The sequence below is a fragment of the Chlamydomonas reinhardtii genome, chromosome 13 (genome assembly GCF_000002595.2).
Source record: "Chlamydomonas reinhardtii strain CC-503 cw92 mt+ chromosome 13, whole genome shotgun sequence".
NCBI lineage: Eukaryota > Viridiplantae > Chlorophyta > Chlorophyceae > Chlamydomonadales > Chlamydomonadaceae > Chlamydomonas > Chlamydomonas reinhardtii.
In genome coordinates, this window is record NC_057016.1 from 4,114,621 (window position 1) to 4,137,206 (window position 22,586).

The 22,586-nt window shown below is 62.6% G+C and overlaps 4 protein-coding genes across 4 annotated transcripts; 2 read left to right on the plus strand and 2 right to left on the minus strand.

Annotated features, from left to right (window-relative positions):
- The first annotated feature begins 525 nt into the window (after positions 1 to 525).
- On the plus strand, positions 526 to 10,398 carry CHLRE_13g591600v5 (uncharacterized protein). The gene is made up of 19 exons (XM_043069774.1): positions 526 to 913; positions 1,093 to 1,221; positions 1,549 to 1,663; positions 1,825 to 2,057; positions 2,530 to 2,705; positions 2,977 to 3,090; positions 3,435 to 3,518; positions 3,743 to 3,795; positions 4,125 to 4,245; positions 4,483 to 4,623; positions 4,996 to 5,056; positions 5,386 to 5,475; positions 5,692 to 5,748; positions 5,970 to 6,915; positions 7,256 to 7,368; positions 7,694 to 7,889; positions 8,127 to 8,260; positions 8,457 to 8,537; positions 8,906 to 10,398. The coding sequence occupies exons 1-19, from the start codon at positions 860 to 862 to the stop codon at positions 9,206 to 9,208; spliced, it is 3,201 nt and encodes a 1,066-aa protein (XP_042917749.1). The 5' UTR covers positions 526 to 859; the 3' UTR covers positions 9,209 to 10,398.
- A 41-nt stretch (positions 10,399 to 10,439) lies between these two features.
- On the minus strand, positions 10,440 to 12,719 carry CHLRE_13g591650v5 (uncharacterized protein). The gene is made up of 2 exons (XM_043069775.1): positions 12,390 to 12,719; positions 10,440 to 12,225 (listed from the first exon to the last, which is right to left on the minus strand). Exon 2 carries the CDS (start codon positions 12,175 to 12,177, stop codon positions 11,572 to 11,574), a length of 606 nt encoding a protein of 201 aa, XP_042917750.1. The 5' UTR covers positions 12,178 to 12,225; positions 12,390 to 12,719; the 3' UTR covers positions 10,440 to 11,571.
- Positions 12,720 to 12,855: 136 nt separating this feature from the next.
- On the plus strand, positions 12,856 to 18,507 carry CHLRE_13g591700v5 (uncharacterized protein). Its single transcript, XM_043069776.1, has 13 exons — positions 12,856 to 13,208; positions 13,377 to 13,456; positions 13,557 to 13,674; positions 14,080 to 14,204; positions 14,425 to 14,498; positions 14,900 to 14,999; positions 15,559 to 15,703; positions 15,937 to 16,039; positions 16,363 to 16,504; positions 16,725 to 16,870; positions 17,295 to 17,334; positions 17,461 to 17,578; positions 17,860 to 18,507. The coding sequence occupies exons 1-13, from the start codon at positions 13,001 to 13,003 to the stop codon at positions 18,129 to 18,131; spliced, it is 1,671 nt and encodes a 556-aa protein (XP_042917751.1). The 5' UTR covers positions 12,856 to 13,000; the 3' UTR covers positions 18,132 to 18,507.
- A 2-nt stretch (positions 18,508 to 18,509) lies between these two features.
- On the minus strand, positions 18,510 to 22,155 carry CHLRE_13g591750v5 (uncharacterized protein). The gene is made up of 7 exons (XM_001693026.2): positions 21,992 to 22,155; positions 21,705 to 21,835; positions 21,327 to 21,429; positions 21,097 to 21,152; positions 20,802 to 20,937; positions 20,397 to 20,465; positions 18,510 to 20,261 (listed from the first exon to the last, which is right to left on the minus strand). Exons 1-7 carry the CDS (start codon positions 22,049 to 22,051, stop codon positions 19,983 to 19,985), a joined length of 834 nt encoding a protein of 277 aa, XP_001693078.2. The 5' UTR covers positions 22,052 to 22,155; the 3' UTR covers positions 18,510 to 19,982.
- Positions 22,156 to 22,586: the final 431 nt, after the last annotated feature.

A 22,586-nucleotide genomic window follows, 5' to 3' on the forward strand; every position in this document is an offset into this window, starting at 1 on the left:
ACGGACGGGGCCCAGTGGCGGCATGCATACGCGGAGCGTAGGGAGCTGGGAGCAGGCAAGGCTGCAACTCTGTCGGGCACACGTACCGGCCCCATGGAGTGATGGCGTGACGGCACAGGGCAAGGGAAGCAAGTAGCTGGTATAGCCGAGTCCCAAGAAACAAGTTACGCCCAGTCCAGGCGCCACTGATAAATATAAATACGGGGGCCCCGTGAAGGCCGTAGAGAAGAGCCCGAGGACAGCGGGTGCGGTGCTTTCTAGTGTGGCGTCTCGTCTGTGAAAGTCATTGACACTGGCAAATGCAACGCTGCAAACAAGCGGTACTGGGACCTGTGCCTCGACGCCGCACTGGCGCCGAGCGTGGTGGGGCCGCGAGGCGTAACCAGGCGCAACGCGCGGCGCGCTCCCGCCTTTTGGGCAGCCCGGCCCCCCATGTGTCAGCAGTACCGGTACTGCACGAAACCGGTCCGTCAAGCGACAAGACCGGCTGATTCGGCTGTCTGCTTTGCAATCAATACCCTAATATATCAGAAACATACAGGCTGGGGCGTCGCCGCCCGCAGCGCGACCGGACACTCATTCTCAGCTTTTTTGGACGCGTCAAGTCCGTTTAGTCAAGCGCGTGGCGAACGTGCGAAGTCCACACAAATAGAAAAGCTAGAGGCCATAAACATATAGCATCTGACTGCAACCTGTAACATCCTTCACTTCGTCAAGGGAGCTCGCCTGCTTGCAAGGCGACGAGGCAAAGCTTTGCAAGATGAATTCATATAGAGATTCCTTCTAGACCAGGGCTGCTCGGAGGGTACTAAGTTTGCAACTTTGTCGGCTGCTGAGCACCGCTCCTCGCGCGCCAACCATGACACAGCTTTATGACATGCTTACGCCAGTGAATACTGGTTGCGACGGCCAGGTGCGCATTTTTGGCAACGTCATGCATTCGTGGCAACGCGGAAGCACCGAAAGTCGTTCTTAACGGTAGCTAGCTTGTAACAGGAGGGTATCCATTTGTGGAAAGCCGACCATGATGTCAGGCAAAGGTCGTGCGTGGCGTGTCCTCCACGCATGTCCGGCTTGGCCTGCCCTTTGCAGCTTTGCCCCGAGTCCCTTCAAAGGGCCCTCTCTGAGCTTCAGCAGGAGAAGAATCGACTGGCGGAGGCGGCAAAGGTGGAGCAGCAGAGGCTGCATGAGGAGCTGGCTGCCGCGCGCGCTGCCAAGCAGGTGCTGTAGTAGGGGTGGTCGTACGTTGCCGTCCGTGATTATTTGGTGTAACAGGCAGTCAATTTCCAGCGGCTTGAACCTTCCCGCGCGAGGAAGGAGTCGATTGAGGGACTTGGGCAGGACCCTAAGGCGTGGGTGGGGTGTGCGATTGTGCTGCTGCACGCACCACCCACCCCCAACACGCACACCCGAGGCATGGTCCTGACATCTAGGGCTTGGCCACGCACCGGGGGCCGGGTGACCAATACCAACATGCTAAATCATCACTCTAACCGTTTCTCAAGCACTTCGCGCGCGCCATGCGATGCCCCCTGGTTGCCACGCCAGGAGCTGGAGGGCCGCGTGAATGAGCTGGCGAAGCAGCTGGCGGCGGCCGGCAGTGCGGAGGATGACGTGTATGACACGTGCCGCCTGCCCGTAGCGCCGCTCGACCTCTCCAGGCGTGAGTGGAGGCCAGGCGGGGGCAAGGGCGCCTGGGTGCGTGACCGAGCGCGAGTGCGGGCGCTGCCTTGCCATTGGCGTAGAACACGCACGCGAGATGGAAGCGCGATGGAGGGCGATTGACTGCTTCAACATCCATCCCTACAACTTGTGCTCCTACAGTTGCGCTTGAGCCGGATAAGGCAGCTGCTTTGGAGGCCCGCCTGCAGGCGCAGCTGCAGGAGCAGCAACTGCGGCCGGGGCCTGGCGGCGGGGCGGCGGGGGGCGCGGGGGAGGTCCTGGATGACACGGTGTATCTGCCGGCGTCTCTGGACCGGCTGCAGGAGGGGCCGCGTGGCCTGCGCAGCGTCACTGTGGACAGCGTGCGAAGGGGCGCTGAGGCGGAGGGTCTGCGGGTACGTGGCCTGGCAAGACGCGGCCTGGCAAGGCGTAGCATGGCCTGGCATGGCTATCTATACACACTGTGTGTGGGGTGTGGGTTTGGGGTGTGGGAGTTGGCGGCTCCTCATGTGGCTGACTTCGTGCACGGTGTGCACGACCAGCTGTAGCGCGGTGGTGTCATTGTAGGTGACAGGCGCCTGTGGCGTGCGGGCGGGGGTGTGTGCGGGCAGTGTGCTCAGCGCCTTCGCCTCTCCTTCCCTGCTCTCACTGTACTACTCCCTCGTTTGCAATACTCACTGTCCCGCTCCTCTTCGCTTACAGCGCTGACGGCAAGATAGCTGCTACCCCCATCAGCCCAACCCTTTGCGCCCCTGCCCCCTAAAACTTCGCTTCTTCTTATTGAATCACAAATGTAACACCTCGCCCCCTGCCACAACCTAATACCGTGCCATAACCCATGCCTTCCCCCCGCCTGCCCCGCACCAGGTGACGCTGTCGGTGTTGGACCGGGTGGGGGAGACCGACCCGCGGGCCACGTACGGCGCCTGGTACCGCCGCATGTCGTACGTTTCACCCATGTACTGCCAGCACATTGACGCACCGGACGAGGCCGCCGCCATCCGCACCATGAACGTCACCCTGGCAAACAACGTGGTCGTACGGTGAGCGTGTGCGTGCGCGTGTGTTTTGCGCTCCCATCAGGCGCTACTACACCCAGACGTGCCTGAAGCCCCCACCACCACCACCACCGCCATCAGCCCCACTGCTCCCGGCACACGGACCTGTACCTCCGCGCCCCTTTCGTGCCTTGCACCTTCCCACCTACCCACCTGCCCACGTACCCACCTGCCCTTCTGTTGCCCAGCCACTTACCCATTCGTTAACCCCCATAAATGTATTATCTCCCATGTATGTACTCCCATGTGTGTACAGCTCCGCCTACACCGGCTATCTGAAGCTGCTGCTGGTGGGCGGCGAGCCCTCGCCCGCCGTCATGCGGCCGCTGGTGTACCACAGCGACCGCCGCTCGGAGCTGGTCATGCTGTGGTGCGCGCTGCGTGCTGCGTTGGGGTGGTGGGAAATGGCAGGCGCGGCCGAAGCCCTCGCGGGCGCCTTGGCAGGCGCTGAAGGCAGTTGGTCCACTTTCTAGATCTGCCGACCCGTTGCCTTGAGGGTGCTCACCTGCGGCTGCCCCAGGCTATGCGGGTTGGCTGTGGTGGGTGCCAGCTGCGCTGCAACCCACGGAGGGACTTAGGCGGCTCAGGTGGCCCAGGGCGGGATAGAGGACGTGAAATCCGGCGTGGGCCACGCCGGCTCCCGCCACCTACGTCCTGTGCTGCCAGTGCTTGATACCGCACTCTTCTCAACCCACGTGCTGTACGGCAACACAGGATGTTTCCGGTGTTGGTGTACGGCACTGTGTCGGAACTAGGCGGCGAGGACGTGGCGCCGGGAGACGACCGCATGTGCCGAAGGTGGGCGAGAGACCTTTTACATGGTTTAGCATCGTGCCTCTGCACTAGAACCCGCCTGAGTGAATGGCAGCAGGCCCACGTGTGTGTGCTGGTAGACCGCACCTGCAGGTGGACTGCTGGTCGGCAGGTTTTGATGGCACCTAGCACAATGCTAAGAGCTGCTGCTGCGGTGCGCATGTGTGTCCTGACCTGTACGGTACCTCGCTCTGTGTGGATCGCCGCAGGATTGGGCTCCTAGCCTTCACGGACCCGGCCACGTCAGCCGCCCGCCAGTTTGGTGCGTGATGCGTTTGCGCTGTGACGGGTGCTGGAAAGTACAATGATGTTGAAGGCCACTGCCGCAACCTGCTGTACCGGTACAGACATACATGCATACACCGCCGGGTCTCGCCCTGTGCCTCACTCCTCATTGTATCATTTCCTGTCACAACACATTCTGCGAACACATACACACAGGTGTCGACCTGTCCTGTGTGTTTTTTGACACAGAGGCCCCGCCCCCTTGCTCACTTGACTGCCACTCGCCTACTTGACGGTCACTGCCAGATATCCCCTGCCCCCTATCCCCTACCCTTCGCCCCATGTCTGAACGCGCTCCTCGCGCAGAGGGCATGATGCGTGACCACATGGGTCTCAAGTACACGCCCAGCCCCATCACCATGGTGGACGAGGACGGGGTCATAGTCACGCAGAACCCCAGCAGCGCCTGCAGCATTGGCACGCACGGGTGCGTCCAGCTGGCCGACAGGGGGGCGGCGGTTGGGGGAGGGGTGCTGAGGGAGGGACCTAGAGGAGGAGGGCACAGAACTGCACGTCTGCAAGCTGCCAAATCCATGAAGCAGGACTGCGCCCGCCTGCGTCTCCATGCTTGCAGATTACACACTCTGTCCACACACGCCCTGTCCACACACGCACATATATACACACACACGCTTCCCCTACCCTGCCCTCCTGCTGCCCGCAGCTACGAGGCGCGGCTGGCCGGCAGCACCCGCTTCAACTACCTGACACAGCTGTTCGCCAGCGAGCCCGGCCTGGAGGCGGACATGCGCCGCGTCACGGCGGCGGGCGGCACCTGGTCCCGCCGCCTGCGCATCAGCGACAGGTGCGCCGCCGCGGATGAAGCCGTACGTACCGGATAGGCGGAGTGGTGGGGATGCGGAGTGGTGGGGGTGCGGGGTGGTTCGTGAGGGGTGTTGGATGCGGGGTGGCGGGGATGCTTGGTGTTGGATGCGGGGTGGTGGGGATGCTTGGTGGTGGATGCGGGGTGGTGGGGAGGTGTGCTGCGGTGGCAGGTATCATGGCTAGCGGCGGCTTGGATGGCGGGATGGGCACCGTAGTGCACATGCAGGTTTGCAGGCGTTTGTGCGTCTAGCTTCCTGCAGACGGTATGTCCCGAGCGGCTGGACCCAGCCTAGCCCTGACCTAGTCCTACCCGCCCGCCCGCCCGCCTGCCTGCCTCTGCGCTTGTTTGCAGTCCCATCCTGCGCAAGTGGATGGAGCTGGAGGAGGACGAGGAGCGCTGGCACGAGGTGCAGGTGCGTGTGTGCGGCGGTGACCGGCGGGCGTGCAAGGGGCGCGGCATGTGGGCACGGGCGGGCATGTGCGCAACCCTGCCTACTTGGGTTGGCTGCAGGGTTGATTGTTGGTGCGGGCAGGCTTGTGCGCGGGGGGGGGGGGTCGTGTCTGGGGCAGGGGTGCACGATGGCGCCCGCACATGCGGAGGTCCTTGCTCGGCAACACAGCAACCATAAGCCCACAGGAAGCCCTCATGGCAACACACGGCTACAAAAGCCCTGTTGTAATCGCCATACTCGTTCCTCAAATCCTCCACGCGCCGCTCCCCTGATTCCCCACGCATCCTCAGATCTCCAAGCTGCGCGACCCGCTGCACCTGACCTCCTCCTTCATCATCGCCGAGACCGACGTGACCGCCACGGTGCTGGCCCAGCATGAGGTGCGGCTGGGGGGTGGGGACTGGGGAAGCGGGATGGGGGGGATGGGGAAAATGGGGAAGCGGGGAGGCTGGGGAGCACAAACTGCTGCGCGTCAACAGACTACCGTACGGTAGCCCTGGTTGGCGCTAGCGCCGTGCGCCAGCACTGACACAGTGCGCTGCCGGAGACTACCGTATTTACGGAAATGCCGCTGTGGACTGCTGCTGCCGGTGCAGGTGCTGCGGCTTCAACGCCACCAGCAGGCGCTGCTCAAACAGATCCTGCCGCAGCAGGTAGCTACTGATGGGGCGCGCATGCACGCGCGTGTGCGTGGGCGTCGGCGCGCTACTTGGCCTGCCGTTAGTTCAGCATGGCGGCTTCATTGCCGTACGCCGCAGTCCGTGCGGAGCCATGACGCTGCTGACACCGGAGTGTGTTGGAAGCTTGGGACTCCCACTGCTCTTTGCTCCCAATGCTGGTGTTCACATCGCTGCTGCTGGTGTGCACTGCGCAGGTCATTGATGTGATGCTGTCAGAGGACCGCGACGATGACGGCAGCGGCGGGGAGCAGGGCCCGCGGCGGGTCGCAAAATCGATGAGCCGCCGCCGCTTGGGCAGCGGCGTCCTCAGCCGCTCGCCCATTGGCCTGGGCCGCAGCGCACGGCGGGGACGCAGCCTGGGCGCTGACAACGTGTCCCCGCGCGTGGTGGCCGCAGCCTCTGGTGCGGCCACCGTTGCGGCACTAGCTGTCGCGGCTGCTGCGGGCCTTGACGGAGGTGATATCGGGGCCAGCGGTGGCGGCGGCGCCGACAGCTGCGGCATCAGCTCGACCTGCTCCACGCCGCGAGCCTCCACGCGCGCGGCCGACTCGCCGGTACCCGCGCCGCAGCTGGCGCGCGCTGGCGGCTCCGCCCTGCGGCGAAACGCCGCCGCCGCTTTCGCCGCCGCCGCTACCGCAGCGGCTGCTGCTGTCACTGCGAATGCCACCAACACCACCATCGCCACGGCCTCGGGCGCCTCTGTGAGCTCCAGCCGCGCCTCCTCCTGGCACCGCAGCTGCCCCTCCTCACGCCTGTCCGCCTCAAACCTGCGAACCGAGGTAGTGGCCGCGCTCAACGCATCCACCGCAGCAGCAGCGGCCGCCTCAGCTGCCGGCAGCGCAGGCGCCGGAGCAGCACCAGACGCGGACTGCGACGGCGGCACTGACGACGGCGGCTGCGGCGGCGATTGCTCGCCAGCGGCGGCGGGCGCGGACGCGGGGGCGGGGCAGGGGTCGGGGAGACACATGTTTGGATCCTGCGCCGACAGAACCATGATGATTCTGATGCCGGACGGTACGACGCATACGTTGGATCTGATGGACGAAACGGACGGCAGCGATTCCGCGATCCAGCTGTCCCGGAGCGACGTCATGTCATTGGCCACGTGGCACGAGGACGTCACCATCCTGTTCGCCGACAGTGAGTGGCTGCTTCACGTCCAAGTGTGTCTTGTGTTGCACGGGATGCTTCGTCGGCGGTCCTGACCATCGCCTAACTGTTGGCCTTGTAAACATTTCCCCATCCCCCACGCTCTGTCGGCTAGTTTCATGTCCTGGATCTAAATCTAGACGAGGCTTTAGGACACCCACATTCCCAGCCAGCCTCGCCTGGCGACGCTCGGCTGGCGATGCCCTACTTGTCCTCCTTGACCATGCAACCCCGCTCCGCGCCCCACGCCCTCCTTTGGGTTTGGCTCTTACAACCCACGCCACCCTGACCCACCCCACTTCCGCCCCCCCCCCCGCCCGCCCCCGTGCAGTCAAGGGCTTCACCACCATGAGCCAGCAGCTGCACCCGGCACGTGTGATGTTGTTCCTGGACACGCTGTACAACGCATTTGACCTGCTGCTGGACGAGTGCGGCTGCTACAAGGTGGGGTGGGTGGGTGGTGTTGTGAATTTACTTTAAAATGACCCCAAAAGCGCCAACCGGGCCTGTCAGTTGCGAGTCGTTCTAACCCCTGATATGGGAAGAATGGGGTAGAGGTCGTATTACAACAGGTGGGTGGGTAGATGGGTGGGTGTCATGCTGCTGCATGCCTGCGCACGTGAGGCATGCGGGCGGGCGGGTGGGCGGGTGCGTGCGGGTGGACCGGCGGGTGTAAGCAGCAGCTAGACTCAAGCTATCCAGGTGCACAAGCCAACGGACCAACCCATCCACCGCGGCCTGAACACCATCACTCGCCGCCACCTCACAGGTGGAAACCATCGGCGACTGCTACATGGTGGCGGGCGGGCTGTTCGCAACCCCGGATCCAGATGGATCCGGCGAGATGCAGCTGGGCGGTTACGATCCGGATCACGCGCTCAAGGTGCTGCGGTTTGCGATCCAGATGGCGGACATTGCATCGCGCCTGCGCACACCCTTTGGCGAGCCCGTGCAGATGCGCATTGGTAAGCAACTGCAGTGGACGACGACCGCGATGGGAGGGGGGCGGCCATGGGAGGCCATGGGAGGCCATGGAAGCGGGACCAAGGCACTGGAGCTAGGATTGTGTTGTTGTGTGTGGCACCGTAATTTTGCACAGACCGACGATACAAGCATCGTCGCCATGGCGCCGGCCACCGCACTCACACCGCAACCGCGACACTGCAACACCGCAACCGCAACACCGCAACACCGCAACGCAGGCATCCACTCGGGCGCCTGCATGAGCGGTGTGGTGGGCCGCCGCATGCCGCGCTTCTGCCTGTTCGGCGACACCATCAACACAGCCAGCCGCATGGAGAGCACGGGCGCACCCGGCGCCATCCACGTGTCGGAGGTGAGTCCCGGGCCGGAGCGGGGGGGAGGGGAGGGGGAGGGGGAGGGGGAGGGGGCGGGAGCGAGGCTTTCCTGAGCGGGGGTGCTGCTGCTTGGGGTAAAAGGCCACAGTGAAACAGGTCTGTGCGGCGTGTGACGTGTGACGTGTACGCCTGCGCCGTGCGCCGTTCCGTGTTTGCCTTGTCGCTGTCGTGCAGGCCACCCAGCGGCTGCTGCCCACCATCAAGTGGCAGCCCCGCGGCGAGGGCATTGAGGTCAAGGGCAAGGGCCTCATGCAGGTGCGCCGGCGGCGGCCGCGGCGGCGGCGGGATGCGTCGCAGCACTGCAACAGTGGCTCTTGACGCTGTCGCAATACGACCTCTACCCAAAATTATCCCTATATCAGGGTTGGAATGACTCGCAAGCAATGGGCCCTGTTGGGCCGGCGCGTTTGGGGTCGTTCTGGTTCACGACAGGGGCTTGCGTCATGGCGCACCGATGCAGCCCTGCCCACTGTAGCCCTGGCACCCCCCACTATAACTCCACTTCTTTTATATGGATCATGAGTGGATCCCCCACAGTCCCAACCCCATCCTGTTCCTGTCAAATGCTTACTCACGCTTTCGCTCTGCTCCCCGCCATCTCTATCTCGATCCACGTGACGCAGACGTACTGGTGGGGTGGCGACACGACCAACGTGTGCTTCAAGGCGCGAGACCGGGTCATTGACAGCGTGGTCAACAGGGGCGGCCGCCGCAGCGCCACCGGGACAGGCAGCGGGGAGGCCGTGGATGGCGGCGGTGGCGCTGGCGGCAGCGGCGCAGAAGCGCCGGCGTTGACGGCATGCGCTGAGGGGCGAGAGGAGGGGCAGCAGGAGCCCGCGGAGCGGGCAAACGGCGGCAGGCTTGAGCCGTTGCCAGCGGCGAAGCAGGCGCAGCTTGAGATGGCGGAGGCCTGTGACACAATTTAAAGGATGGCAAGGTATTCATAAAGGTTGGAGTTGTGTCTGGCAAGTGGGTGGGGCCTTGTGGCACGAGAGCTGGCAAAAGATCCCTGCAAGTGGAGGGGCGGGCCGAAAGCGTTGCTACTACGCGGCAGTGATTGCGTGTTGAGTTTTATTATGTTGGCTTGGACAAGTTGCGTGGCGTTGTGCCGCCGTTTCCTGCGGAGCAAGCTTGCCTCTGGTGTGTTCTGCTTTTGAACGGAAGGATTGAAAACTGACCTGTCTGATATCAGCGTGCGCAAGGTTTGCTGTGAGAAGACGGGGTGCGTCCTGATGTATGACGAATAGAGCCAAAACTAAAGCGGTGCTCCAAACACGTTGGGAAACCAGCAGCCGGGTGACATGCACCCATTTGCGCTGCCTCCCATACTCGTACACCGTGTGTGCGTGTGGTGCTGTGGTGCCCCCTGGCGCCCTTCGGAAGTGGGCGGCGCGCCCCTAGTGTGCTTGTGTGTTTTGGGGGTGGGGGCGATCCTGCAAGGGCGAAACATGCGTGGGGCATGCGAAGAAATGATGTTTCACTCATGGTACTGCGCTCAGTGCTGTCAGCAAGCTTGCACACTTGAGACATGTGCGCCAGGAATATCCTGCTGGCGTTTGGGTGTGGGACCTACCGTGCGACGATGTGGAATAGGCGCTCGCAGGGGTTTTCGTCACACATGGCGTGAATGCATTTGGGTGTTGAGATGGGTGCCGCCGAAACCCCCAGCTCCGATTCGATGTTGCTGGCTGCTGGCTGGATGGGTGCTCGGGGATCGAATGGTTGGGCCATATTTATTGGAGCGACGCGCGTACGGGTTGTGAGGGACGTGATTGACGCTGGAAACATGCGTCGCGTGGGCCATCGCGACGGCGCGTGTCATGTTCACGCCACCACGGGGGCTGCGATCTTTTGCACGTGTTTATCGGTTGTAGAACCAGCAGGTGCTATCGAGGATCACCTCGATCCGTACAGTGAGTGTGTGTACTGACCAAAGGTGACCAATGACCTTCTTGAAATGCTGACCAATGAGGCGGCTTCTTGACTGTTGGAATGCGGCTGCTGTCCAGGGCTCCATGAGGGGCTTGCAAGCACAGCTCCGAATGGGCTGAGAGGCTTGCAAGCTGCGTGCTGCTCAGGGGCAATTGCGGCAGTTCATTGAAATGCGGAGCTATGAGGTGCGAGAACGTTGCCATTTGGGCTAGCAGGCGGTGGCTGAAGGAGAAGAGGGGTATTAGTCCATGCAGGACACGCTAATTTGATCTCGATAGGAAGGTTCACGCTTGCACTACCAACAGCCAAAACTGCAGCCTCTCTGAAAGATGCTGCCCCTCAATACCACGGGCGCCATCGCCTGCTCGCAGTTGTGAACACTGACCACGGAGCGTACGTCAGCAACATTATAACATTCGCATGAAGAACAAGAAATGGCTCTCCCCGTCGAGGGAAAAGTGGGCTGCGCCCACGCCACGCTGGTGCATGTCTGCGGCCGAAGCTATCGCAATTACCCCATCTCCCGGATACAGCCGGGGTCAGTTTGTACAGGCACCGCCCGCCAGCCGCGTCCCGCTGTCACGTACAAGCACAGCAGGCACAGGACCACCACATACATCCTATGCTACGCTCGCCACCAAAGACCGCAAACCAGACGCCGGCAGGCCTCAACTCCATCATCGGGCGGCGCCGCGCTCTCCTCCGGCGTTCGCCCAGCCGCGCACTCCTGCCCGGCCGTTGCAAATTGTTTGCCATCTGCTGGGGTTTGGGAATCAGCTGCACCCTACGGGACTTCACCAACCTGCCTTACCACTGTCCACACACCCTCCTCCACGTGGCCTTGTCTGCCCCTCCGCTTCGTCATGAATGACATGCGCAAAATGCCTACACAGCCGCTAGTCCTCATCTTAAGCAGACCCATTCACGCAACCAGAACACTGCTCGCAGCGCGTGTCAACACATCCAGCCAAGACCTTCATACGATGTCCTCATCTCCGAGGGCACGCTCATGTGCTTTTCAGCAGATGGTGTGGGTCCTGGATGCCTCAAGCAATCCGACGATCTTCATTAACCCAGTGCACAGTGCGTTGCGAACCCATCTGTCGTGTCATGTTAGGACTCATGTCAGGCTCAGACGCGGCTTCGCCCGCGGACGCATAAACGCGTAGATGCCCTAGCGCAAGCACCTAGGGAGAAACGTTGCAAGTGAGACATGTTGTACGTCACAGTATACGTCAACAGCGCCGCCCACAACAGTGCCCACGCCCACACCGATGCGCTGTCCTTGACCCCGATCATCCAGAGTGTTCGTAACACTGACACGACATCTTACTGCCGCTGCGTCAACAGCGCCGCATCACGACGACGGCAGGCGCGGCGAATCGCAAATTCGCATGTCGAGTAGCTCGCCTGTCGCCCTGGCCACGCCCCCGAACTCAAACTGGTCGTCTAGCCCCGGCTGCGCACACAGCGTGAGGATGGATGGTGACAGCGGGTGCGGTGTCAGGGGACCGAACGCGCCGTCGCCCTCATGCCGTGTCAACTGGTGCACACTGAGCACCGGTGTGCTGCACACGCTGTCGCTGTCGCCGCCGCCGCCGTTGATTTCATGGAAGGCCACCAGCCGGGGGTCGAGCTGCAGCCCCGTGGCAGCACCGCGTTGAATGCTGCGGCCCTCAGCAATGAGCGGCGCGGCGCCGCTGGCGGATGCCGCTGGCCCGCTGCTGCCGGCGGCCCCGGCGCCGCCGCCCACCCCTGCACAGCTTGGCCCCCCTACCGCGCCGGATAGGGAGATTCTGTTTGGGTGCGGCGGCACCTTGCCGCCGATGTTGAGCTGTGTTTGGCTTGGCCGGCCGCCGGCCACCTTGCTGTGCGCTGCGACTGCCGCGGCTGCTCCGTGGTGGTGGTCGGCGTCGAAGGGCGCGGGCGCGAGGCTGATGCCGGACACACGCGGTGGAGTCATGGGTGGCTTGTCCGCCGCGGCGGCTCTGCCGAGCTGGGCAGGCCGCGTCTGCGGGGGCACGGCGGGCGAGCGGCGGAGTGTATGACGTGTTGGAGCGTGGAAGGACGTGCTGGCGTGGCGGGTGGTGTAACGTGCGCCCGTTCGATTCCCAGCCCCCCTGATCCTGCTGGACTCTTAAGCCTGCACCATGAATAGCTAGAACGCTGGCTTACCTTGATTGGGCCTTTGAGCGTCGCCGAAGGGTCACCGGCATGCAGCGCAAGTGAGCCCCGCCGAGCCGCACCTTTCAACCCCTGTAGACCTGGGTCCGCGTCACCTTCTAGAAGACGGCCATCTATCACTTGGGGACTGAGCGTCGCGATTGTGGGCCCGTCGCCGCTGTGCTGTCGTCTGTGACCGACGCCAGCCATTTAGGACGAACTCAGAACTGCCTTAGAACGAAAATAAGGGACACTACCCAAGGTTTAACCTGAGGTTTAGCACTGGGAATGGTCGCGGTGCCGCAGTTCAACAAATATGAAACTCGAGCGTTAAAGCTTATGTTGCCTTGATGAGGAGCTGATATTGCCTGTTTGTCGCATGCGCGCCTGCTCAACCAATGAACGCGCGATTGGTCAGCCGGTTGACCAAATCGGAGCAAAACACTCTGAGCCTCCGTGATGGACTGTTCTTAAAATAAACACAACACCACAATGTATGCAGATTGAAACTTTCATGTGACCTTTGGCGCTTGGGAATGGACGTTGTTGCGGGAAGGGCACCGAGTAGCACAAGCGCCAGTGGCAGTACTGGTGCCCCCTTGGCATATGTGCGTGCTGGGGGTATGGCGTGGACAATCGGGGGGTGGCATCGGGCTGATTGTCGGCACCAGGCGGCGGAGCAGGCGCCGGCTTGGGGGTGTGTCGCGGGACCGTTTCCCGCGGCGGCCCGGCGAGCCCGGCGGAGAGCCCACAAGGAAGTTATCAGCGTACCAAGGGCGAGGGGAAGCGGTGTTGGTGGTGGAGGTGATGGAGAGCCTGATGACGGGCCAGGTGCGTGTGCGTGTGAACCCATCGGCGAGGCTGGCATACCGCGTGTTCATTGCCATCCGTTGCACCATGTTTGTTGTCCTGCAAACGGCCAGGTGACGTCCAATTACGGACACGGCAAATGAAGCGCCCGTACCTAAAGAAGCGACCGTGTCATTCCAACCATTGCAGGAGGCGGGCCTTTGCAGCGTTTAAGACAACCGGTGGCGGGAGGGAAACGGCGACGATTCCGGTTCTGGATTGACTACCAGGTCAGCGGCGCGTTCCGCTTCACACAGCGTTTCCCACACTTGCGCACCGTGCGCGCGTATCAGTGTCTGTTGTTTTAACGCTGTAAAATTCTGCCCGCAGGCTTTCAGCAGTGCAGGCTCTGCGGAGCTCATTGAGAGGGCGCTGGTGGCTGTGGGCGGCGTGCGGGCTGGCGGGCCGCCCAAGCTGGACGCAGCCACGGGCGCCAAGCGCGATGATGGTGTGTGTGTGTGTGCGTGTGCGTGTGTGTGTGCGTGCGTGTGTGTGTGTGGGGCGTAATTGTGTGTGTGTGTGTGTGTGTGTGATATGTGTGTGTGTGTGTGTGTGTGTGTGTGTGTGTGTGTGTGTGTGTGTGTGTGTGTGTGTGTGTGTGTGTGTGTGTGGTGTGGGGCGTAATTGGGGGTGGGTGGGTGGGTGCGTGGGTGTCGTTCCTACGTCGCAACCAAGGACTTGGCGCACGCGTAATGCGTAGCCCGATTGCGTGCCGGTCCACGTCATGACGTGCACCCGGCGTCGCATCCGCGGGAATCCTGCCTTCTGCCGCTGCCGTCTGCCCCCCCCCCCCGCTTCATCCCAGCGTCCCCCCCGCCACCTCCCCTACCACCTGTGCGGCTGTGCCCCGCAGGCGTGTACGGCTACATGCACATGGACAGCTGGGACCTGCTGTGGAGCGTGACGGCCAAGGCGGCGCTGGCGGCGGACCTGCTGCGGCACCACCAGATGCTAGCCATCGTGCCGGGGCTGCTGGCGGTGAGGGCGGGGGAAAGGAGCCGCGCAGGAGCAGGGGTAGAGGCGGGGCGGAGGGGACTGGAGGGACGGTGCTAACTAGACAGGAGCAGCGGCCTGGTATTGTGCCTGGGCGCTTGTGCTGTCGCAACAAGGCGCGAGTACCGCGCCTGGCTGAGCCTCACGCCTTTCCCCTTCCCTGTCATGAGGTGCATAACGGCAATTGCCCTTGTGTTGTTCGCAGGTGAGCCGCAAGACGACGCTCGTACGGAGCTTGCGGGACATGTTCGGGGATGCGGCGTGGGGCATCGTGCCCAGGTGAGCCGCCCGCGCCTGCACCCACACCCACACCCGCGCCAGCGCCCGCGCCTGTACCCACACCCACACCCGCGCCAGCGCCCGCGCCTGCACCCACACCCGCGCCCGCACCTGCACCCGCGCCTGCACCCACACCCGCGCCCGCACCTGCACCCGCGCCTGCACCCACACCCGCGCCAGCGCCCGTGCCCGCGCCTGCACCCACACCCGCGCCAGCACCCGCACCCGCACCGGCACCGGCACTGGCACCGGCACCCGCGCCAGCATCTTCTAAAGCAATCGCAAAGGCACCTACACCTGTAAGCGCGGGCGGCCGTGTCTCTGGTGACGACAGCTTCTGAGGTTCATGCAACGTCCATGTCCATGGTTCCATGCGTCATGGCCGCCTCTGATGTGGTCAGGTCGTACAAGCTGCCTGACGAGCTGGACGAGTGGGGGCAGTGGGTGGCAGACAACCCGGGCGCGGACACGGGCATGTGGATGCTCAAGAACAACAAGCAGGTGCGTTTGTGCCTTGGCGCGTGTGCTACTCGGGGCCTTGCTCTCGCAGCGCGTCCAGCCGACCGGGGGCATCCGAGGCTCTCTCGCCATCACCATGCGTTCCCACGCGGAGCAGCAATGCGCTTTGTTCACAACTGGTACAGGCGGTTTCCGGAACGGTATAAGATGGCTAGCGCTGAACAAACCGCAGGTCTGACAGCTCCTCACATCACGGACCTTGGTCAGACGGCATGATTTGGAGTTCCCACACAGCCCCAATAGCAACCTCATTCGCAACCGGGCCGCATGGGCGCCACCGCGGGCGGATACCGTCAACGGACGGACCTAACAGCTCCTTAAGGCCGGCACTATACTGCACTGTTGAGCGCCGTACCAACGGCCCCTGCGCGTAGATTTGATGCAGATTGGATGGGTCTTGCTCGTGCATGGCATTGGCGCGAAGCTGCGACAGAATGGGCCCCGTGCACTTCCGTTTCCGCCAACGGCATGCACGCATCATCCGCTTATGCAGAGCGCTTTACACGCTTCTCTTGTGTTGTGTTTGTTGTGTTTCGTGCAGCGCGGCACGGGCTTGCGGCTGGTGCGGACCAGCGAGGCCTTCACAGCGTGCTTCGAGACCGTGTCGCGGCCCGACCTGCCGCCCGGTATGCGGCTGTACCGCTGGTACCTCGCCCAGCAGTATATCACGCGCCCCATGCTCATAGGTGAGGGGCTCACAGGTGTTGGGCGTGCCGCACTTGACCGGCTTTCTGACTTCCCGCGCTCTTACCCGGACCCTATGCCTCTCGGCTCTGCCCTGTACGCCTTTGTGTTGCTTCCTACCGTACTGAGACCAGCGCCGGCCCGGCTAGAGGCCCGGCTTGTTAAGGACTGTTACTCAACACAGCTCGGCATTACAACGAGGATGGTGTGTCATGGACCCATGGACCTGTCGCAGATGGGCGCAAGTTCGGCGTGCGGGTGTGGGTGCTCGTGTCTGACGTGGCGCCGCTGCGGCTGTACATACACGGTCGCGGCCTGGTGCTGTTCAGCTCTCACAGGTGCGGTGCGTGTGATACAAAAAATACTGATTGTGTATGGGGGAAGCTGATGCAGACCAAACCGCGGCCCAAGGAATGCGGTGTGTGTGATGCGGAACTCGTGGCGCGCACGACGTATACCAGGGCCAAGTCACCAGGGCGCAAGCCAAAAATTCCGGGCAGAGAGCGCATTGTAATGATCAAACACAAATACAGCATGCTGGCGTCGTTGGAAGCCTCTTTGGCCAACATCTTCTCGCCAACAACCCGCAACCTGACGAGCCAGGTCGTTTCGCACCACTTCCACACTTCTGTGTCATGTCCCGCGGCGGCTGTACCTGCAGGTACGACTCCGAACTGGTGGCGGGCGCTGATGGGTCGGGACCGGCTCCCGGCCACGTGACTAACTACGCGCAGAATGAGAATGGCGACGTGTGGAGCCTGGAGCAACTGGCGGGGCATGTCGGGGCGCGGGCCTTCAGCAAGGTGCGCCTCCCGTGCTGTCCTCTGTGCTCGCGCCTGCGTCTGCATCACGTGTCAGACGCAGGCTGCGGCTGACCTTGTTGCTGTGTGCTGCACTGTGCTGCACTGTGTTATAATGCACTGTATATATCCAACGTGAGGACAAGTAGGGGGCTGCCATGCAACGGATGTGTGTGTGCGTGTGTGTGTGCGTGTGTGCGATCGCCCTCCCTGGCCCTGGCAGCTGTGGGCAGACATGTGCCGCGGCGCCGCCATGGCCTTTGCCGCGGCGCTGCCGCGGTGTGCGGAGGTGATGGAGGGCGTGCGGCCGCCGGCGCACTCGTGCTTCCAGTTCTTCGGCCTCGACTTCTTGGTGGACGCCGCGGCCAGGTAGGGCGGGCAGCGCAGGGCCGGGCTGACGACATGATTAGGGGGGGGGGGTTATAGTTGCCAGCCCAAACTAGACCGACCCCAATGCAACAGAGAGAGGAGGAAGTCTCGCAAGGAAAAGGTGGGCTGCTCCCACGCCACGTCTCCCGTCTAAGGCGGCAAGCATCTACCTTATCTCCCGGACATAGCCGGGACATGGTCGGGGTCGCTTCTCACGGACAGGGGATTCCTGGGGGGCTGCGCCTCACCCCCCCTGAGTCGTTGCGCTCCGGAGGCTCAGCCCAAAACGTTCCTGTGGCGGGGGTCACGAATTAGTCCCAGTAGTCTCCACGCACGGTACATGGGACATGGCATGGACGCATGCTGTGGGTTGTTGTCAGTACCGATGTCGCCGACTGCCGCCGACTACCACTTACCCTTGCAGGCCCTGGCTGCTGGAGGTGAACGCGACGCCGTCTATGAAGGTACGCCGCTGGGGCAGCTGCACCGACTGCCGTGGTGCGCCCTTAGCTTTGCTGATGCAGCAATGCGGTTCGTGGCCGGTCCGTTCACGGTCACCGCGTGCATGCATGGGGCCCGCCGCGCCACAGGTGGAGCACGAGGACGCGGGTGTGGCGGCGCTGATCGGCGCTCAGAAGTGGCCGGCGGTCCGCGACATGGTGGCGCTGGTCGGCATCTCGCCACAGCGCTTCGAGGAGGGCGCGGCGGGTGCGTCGGGCGTGGGGGTTGGGGCGTGGGGGTTGGGTGCGCAACATGTGCGAGCAGGTGCACGAGGATGGTTCTCCCGTTCAGGCGGCGACCACACATCGGTGTGCAGCTGTGTTGTCTACGTGCTGTGCTCTCTGCACGCTCTCTGCACGCGTGCAGAGCCCCTGTGTTCGGGCCCTCACAACCTCGCTTGGTGTCAGCCGCACGCGTAACACACAAACACACACAAAGCGTGTCAAACCTCAAGCCCAATTGCGCCGCATCCCGCCCAACTTGCGCAGGCAGCCGCGGCGCGCCGGACCGCTCCACGCCCGCCTACGCACTGGAGGAGCTGCGGCGCCGCGGCGGTTTCGTGCCGCTGCTGCACCTGCTGCCTCACCCCGCCGCCTCCACCACGCCGGAGGCGGCGGCCGCTGCGGGCCTGCTGCGGCCGCTGCCCTGGAGCCGAGCGGACCGGGTGCTGCGGGACTGGTGCAAGGGCAGTCGGGAGTACCAGGCGGCAGCGGCGGAGGTGCCGGCGCTGGGTGGCGAGGCGGCGCTGGTGGCGGCGTGAGGCGGCGAGGGTTGAGGGGCGGCGTGAGGCGGCGAGGGTTGAGGGGCGGCGTGAGTGGTGGGGAGATGCGAGGTGGCTGCGTCGTGGCTGAATGGTTGCTTGTGGCTGCTAGTACAGGCGGTGGTGTGCAATGCGGCGGGTGAGGCGCAGGGCGGCGTAGTCTCAATGGTGTGCATCGTATTCCCAGACGGCCAGACCCCAGCATGCAGTTGTCAAGATGCTTGAAGGAAACGAATGCGCACAATGCCCGAGGAGGGTGTCGGAGCTAGCAGGTGTTCGGTGCCGAGACATGCGTGTCAAGCCGCATCGTGTTTGATGGATAGCTGCCAGATTATTGTAGCTATCAGGGGAACTATCGGAAGGGGAAGTGGTGCTTTCTCACGTGTAACGGTAGGTTCAGCCGTCCGGCATGCATGTAACATGACAGCTCATCCTGCACGGTGCTGTGACCTGGTCACTGCACTACGGTACGTGTTCTCAAAAGGCGTATCAGGCTAATATCAGCCCATCCTGCACTCCACTGCTCTGTACCTGGGTATTCGCCGCACGCACGTACCCCCAAAATGGCGCCACCCAGGGGAGATGCCTCCCCTGGTGCGGTGGTGCCACCTGACCCGTCTCGACCCAGACTCACGGCATCAGGGGGCTCCAATCGATGTAGTAACCGCACAGCCCGCGCTCCTGCCACACCTGATGCAAATTCCGCGCTCCTGCCACACCTCTGCCGCACTTCACCTGTACGAATTTAGCGCCACTCCGTCATACCACATCACTCAAGCACGACACCAGGAAGCGGCTGACCGCGCAACATAAACGTAACTTGACCCCAATCCTGTCAATAACCACCTCAATGATAATGTCCCAGCCACGCCCGGGGTTGGATTCCATGGGCCCCATAGCTGATGACAGCACCGACTGGTTTCGGTCCTTCTCTCCACTCAACTCAACTCACAGCGACATGTCGCATTTGGCAATTACCCTAGTCACTCTTTGCACACGTGCACATGTCTTGCGCAGATGTCGTACGCCGGTACTAATGGATGTCAACGTGTCCAAATGCACGTGCAAAAATTTCTATTATATGCAAGGCCAGCCGCGAAGGCCAGCTCCCTCATTATCATAAGCTCTCAAGGGAATAGTGCGCTGCGCCCACGCTACGTCTCCCGTCTGAGGCCGCACGCGTCTACCTCATCTCCCGGACATAGCCGGGGTTGAATGGTACTGGCAACGCTGGCAATGTGTCCAGCCACGTCCCGCTGTCATGCACAAGCACAGCAGCCAACAAAGCAAACAGTGACACACCATGCCACGCTATGCTCGCCCGCAAAAACTGCTGAACAGACACTGGCCTGGCATCAACTTGTGCACTGCTGCCGCTTCTCGGGCGGCGCCGCGCTCACCTCCTCCACGTGACCTTGCCTACCCCCTCCGCTACGCACATGCACGCCGTCATTGCTGGGCCCAGGGCCGCTGCCGCCACCGCGGCCAGGCCCTGCGCCGCCAGGGCATAGGGGGGGCCCATCAGCCCCCCGATCGCTTTGCTCTGAGGACTCAGTCCAAACCACCTGCGGCAGCCTGTAGTGCTGGTTCATTTCGCTCTCCTGAACCCCAAAACACCCCCAAACGCTCGCACGCACGACTATCAGAAAGCTAACGGCGCGGTAGCAGGGGCCTAGGGCTTCGTGGAGCCCACCCTGCTGCCCCCTACGCCGAACCCAAACACACGCCCACATATAGCAGCCATCTCCACAGCGCCTTGGCACGCCGCCGGCTCCACGGCAGCGCCAGGGCATTGCGAGGACCCGAGGACTGTTTGCACCTTGCCGCCGAGGGTGAGTTGCATTGGGCCACTCACACCTCGTCAGAGCAGGGACCCATCCGCAGAGGCGTGTGCTCTGTGGCCGGAACACGTGCGCCGGTGCTAATGAAGGCCCGTGGCAGACCGGCAGCACTGCTGCCATGGACCCCGCCCACTTCGCTCTCCACGCCGCCCGCGCATTGCGAGTACCTCCATGCATTGGCATCTGCCATCGCCACGTGCCTTCGGTCAAGAGGACCTGGCTTGCCGTCGCTGGGGCCATCGACACCGCCTCGCCTCCCACAAGCCTCACTCATCAATGCTCGCACGACCTGTGATCGGGCGGTTGTGAACGCAGCAGCAAGCTCATCCGTATGCCTGGCAAGTGGCAAACGATGCCTGGCAAACACAGATTACGTGAGCAAGGGGAGCTCAAGAAGCGTGCATACAAGGTCCGGGCCACGCACCTCAACAGTCCTGCAGCTGAGGCTGATCAGCAGCATGACGTAAAGCGCGACAGCAAGGCGGTAGCATGTCTACATTTGAAACCGGGATGCAAATGTTGTATGAATCAACGGCTGCTGCTGCGGTCGCTGTGCAGCGGCCGGAGTGACCAGCGTGCGTGTTTGTGTCGGAGTTCAGAGTCAGAGTTCAGAGTTCATCAGTTCAGGGTCAGGGTCAGGGTCAGGGTCAGGGTCAGCGGTCAGAGTCAGGTTCAGAGTCAGGTTCTGAGTCAAAGTTCAGAGTCAGGGGTCAGGGTCAGGGTCAGGGTCAGAGACAGGTTCAGGGTCAGAGTTCAGGGTCAGGGGTCAGGGTCAGGTGCCTCCTGAGATGGAGCACGTACGGACATGCACGGTTGGAGGGGCACGCACCACGCGAAGTGAAGCCTTTGGCAGGGTTGAGCTGTCCACCGCTGCGGCATAGCGCGGTAGCACACGCGCCCACAGCACCGCCAGCACCACCTCCGTGACCGCGTTGGCGAACATGTCCAGCCACACTATCCAGGCTCTGCAGTGTGGGTTGAGTGGTAGCCGACGGGATCAATGCCCATCACGTGATGTCAGGTCGATCTGCGGTTGGTGCTGCTGCAGCCTGGCATGATCTTGCGCCGTACTCGAGGCACTCGAAACCCCGGGAAAACATTGCTTAATGATGTAGCAAGCTTACCGCCTCGGTATAGAATCCCTCACTTTCTCCGCGTGCGTACTCATATGAGCCATAGCCTGAGGCAAGAAAAGTGTGCAGCCGTGTCAGTGGCGCGCATGTACACGTGTGGTCAGGTCACCGTGTAGCAAAGCACAAAGAGACAGGGTCTACACAAGCTACACTGTGCATGCTGATGTGCATCAAGCAAAAGGTTCACACATGTACCCAGGCAATGCACGCGTCCCAACTACCTGCATGCCGCTGCCCCTCGTGGTCAGTTTGGCCACCAGGCAGGCTAGTGGCGCATTCAGGGACATGACGATCATATAGATGGTCAGAATTACGGTCGAGGCCCTGAATGGGAGCATGAATTGGAGTGATTACCGGTACCGTACGGTGTCTCTACTCAGGGTAGGTTCATGCTTAGTGCAGCAGCTTGGTGCGTGTGTGCAAGTCAGGCCAGACCATGAGGTTTTATGCACAAGCCAGGGTTACAAACTGCTGTTGGCGGGGCGGCTATCCCGGATAGGGGTGTTGCGCAACACCCTCTCCTCCTGCGGGCAGCCCCTGACAACCAATGCTGGGCCCGGTGCCGTTGCGCACACCCGCTCTACAGACCGTGCCCTTGCCTGCAGGTTCCGATGTCATCCGCGCCCCCTTGCGTCGACCACAAGCAGGTGTAGGCCACGCAGCCTGGCGCTTCCGCGTTTGGGGTGCAGGGCTGCCCGGCAGCGTCGACAGGAGGCGTGGCCATGTTCAACTGCACAGCACCACATGGCGTCAGTCGAGTCTCTAGCCCACCACCCCGTATGGTACAAGGATGTGACCAACGAATCCGCGAGACTCCCCAAGGGCAGGACGGAAGCCTCCCTGGCTGCCGAGGCGGCACCAAAACGACGGTCCCTGGTCTCCACACCTGCATGAAGAGCAGCATGGCCACCATACTGATGACCATTTGTGCGAGATGGTTCGCCATTCTGAAATAAAGGTAAATGCCGCTACTGTGCGCCATCTTCAGCAAATGTCTATGTTTTCTGGCGCAGAATAGTGTTTTCGGGCGCCAACGAGGGCATCGGAGACCACATCTGGTGAGTGTAGGCTGTGTATCGTTAAATGCGGGCACACGTTGAACTGCTCAAACTGCCACGCCGCGGATGGGGCGTCACCCATCGGCCCCACGATTCCGGCCTGCCCCCCCCCCCCGCCCCGCCGCCCCATTCCTGTACACGCAGTGCGGTGCTGGGACCGTGAGGCCCGGAGGGAAACCCATGTCTGATTGAGAGACTGCGCGGCGTTGCTCACATGAGGGCTAGGCTAGGAGGGGGGTTGCAGCGCACACAGGACGCATTAGTTCCGCAACACTTGTCAATAACAGGACGTGTCCGTGATGTATCGACGCGGTAGCCGGCGATACACGGTCACCCAGGATACTGTGCTTAGACGCGCGCGACGATCGTATGAGTGGTGCGGTGGTAGCAATGCTTGGTCTGCCTGTATGCGGGAGGAGAGGT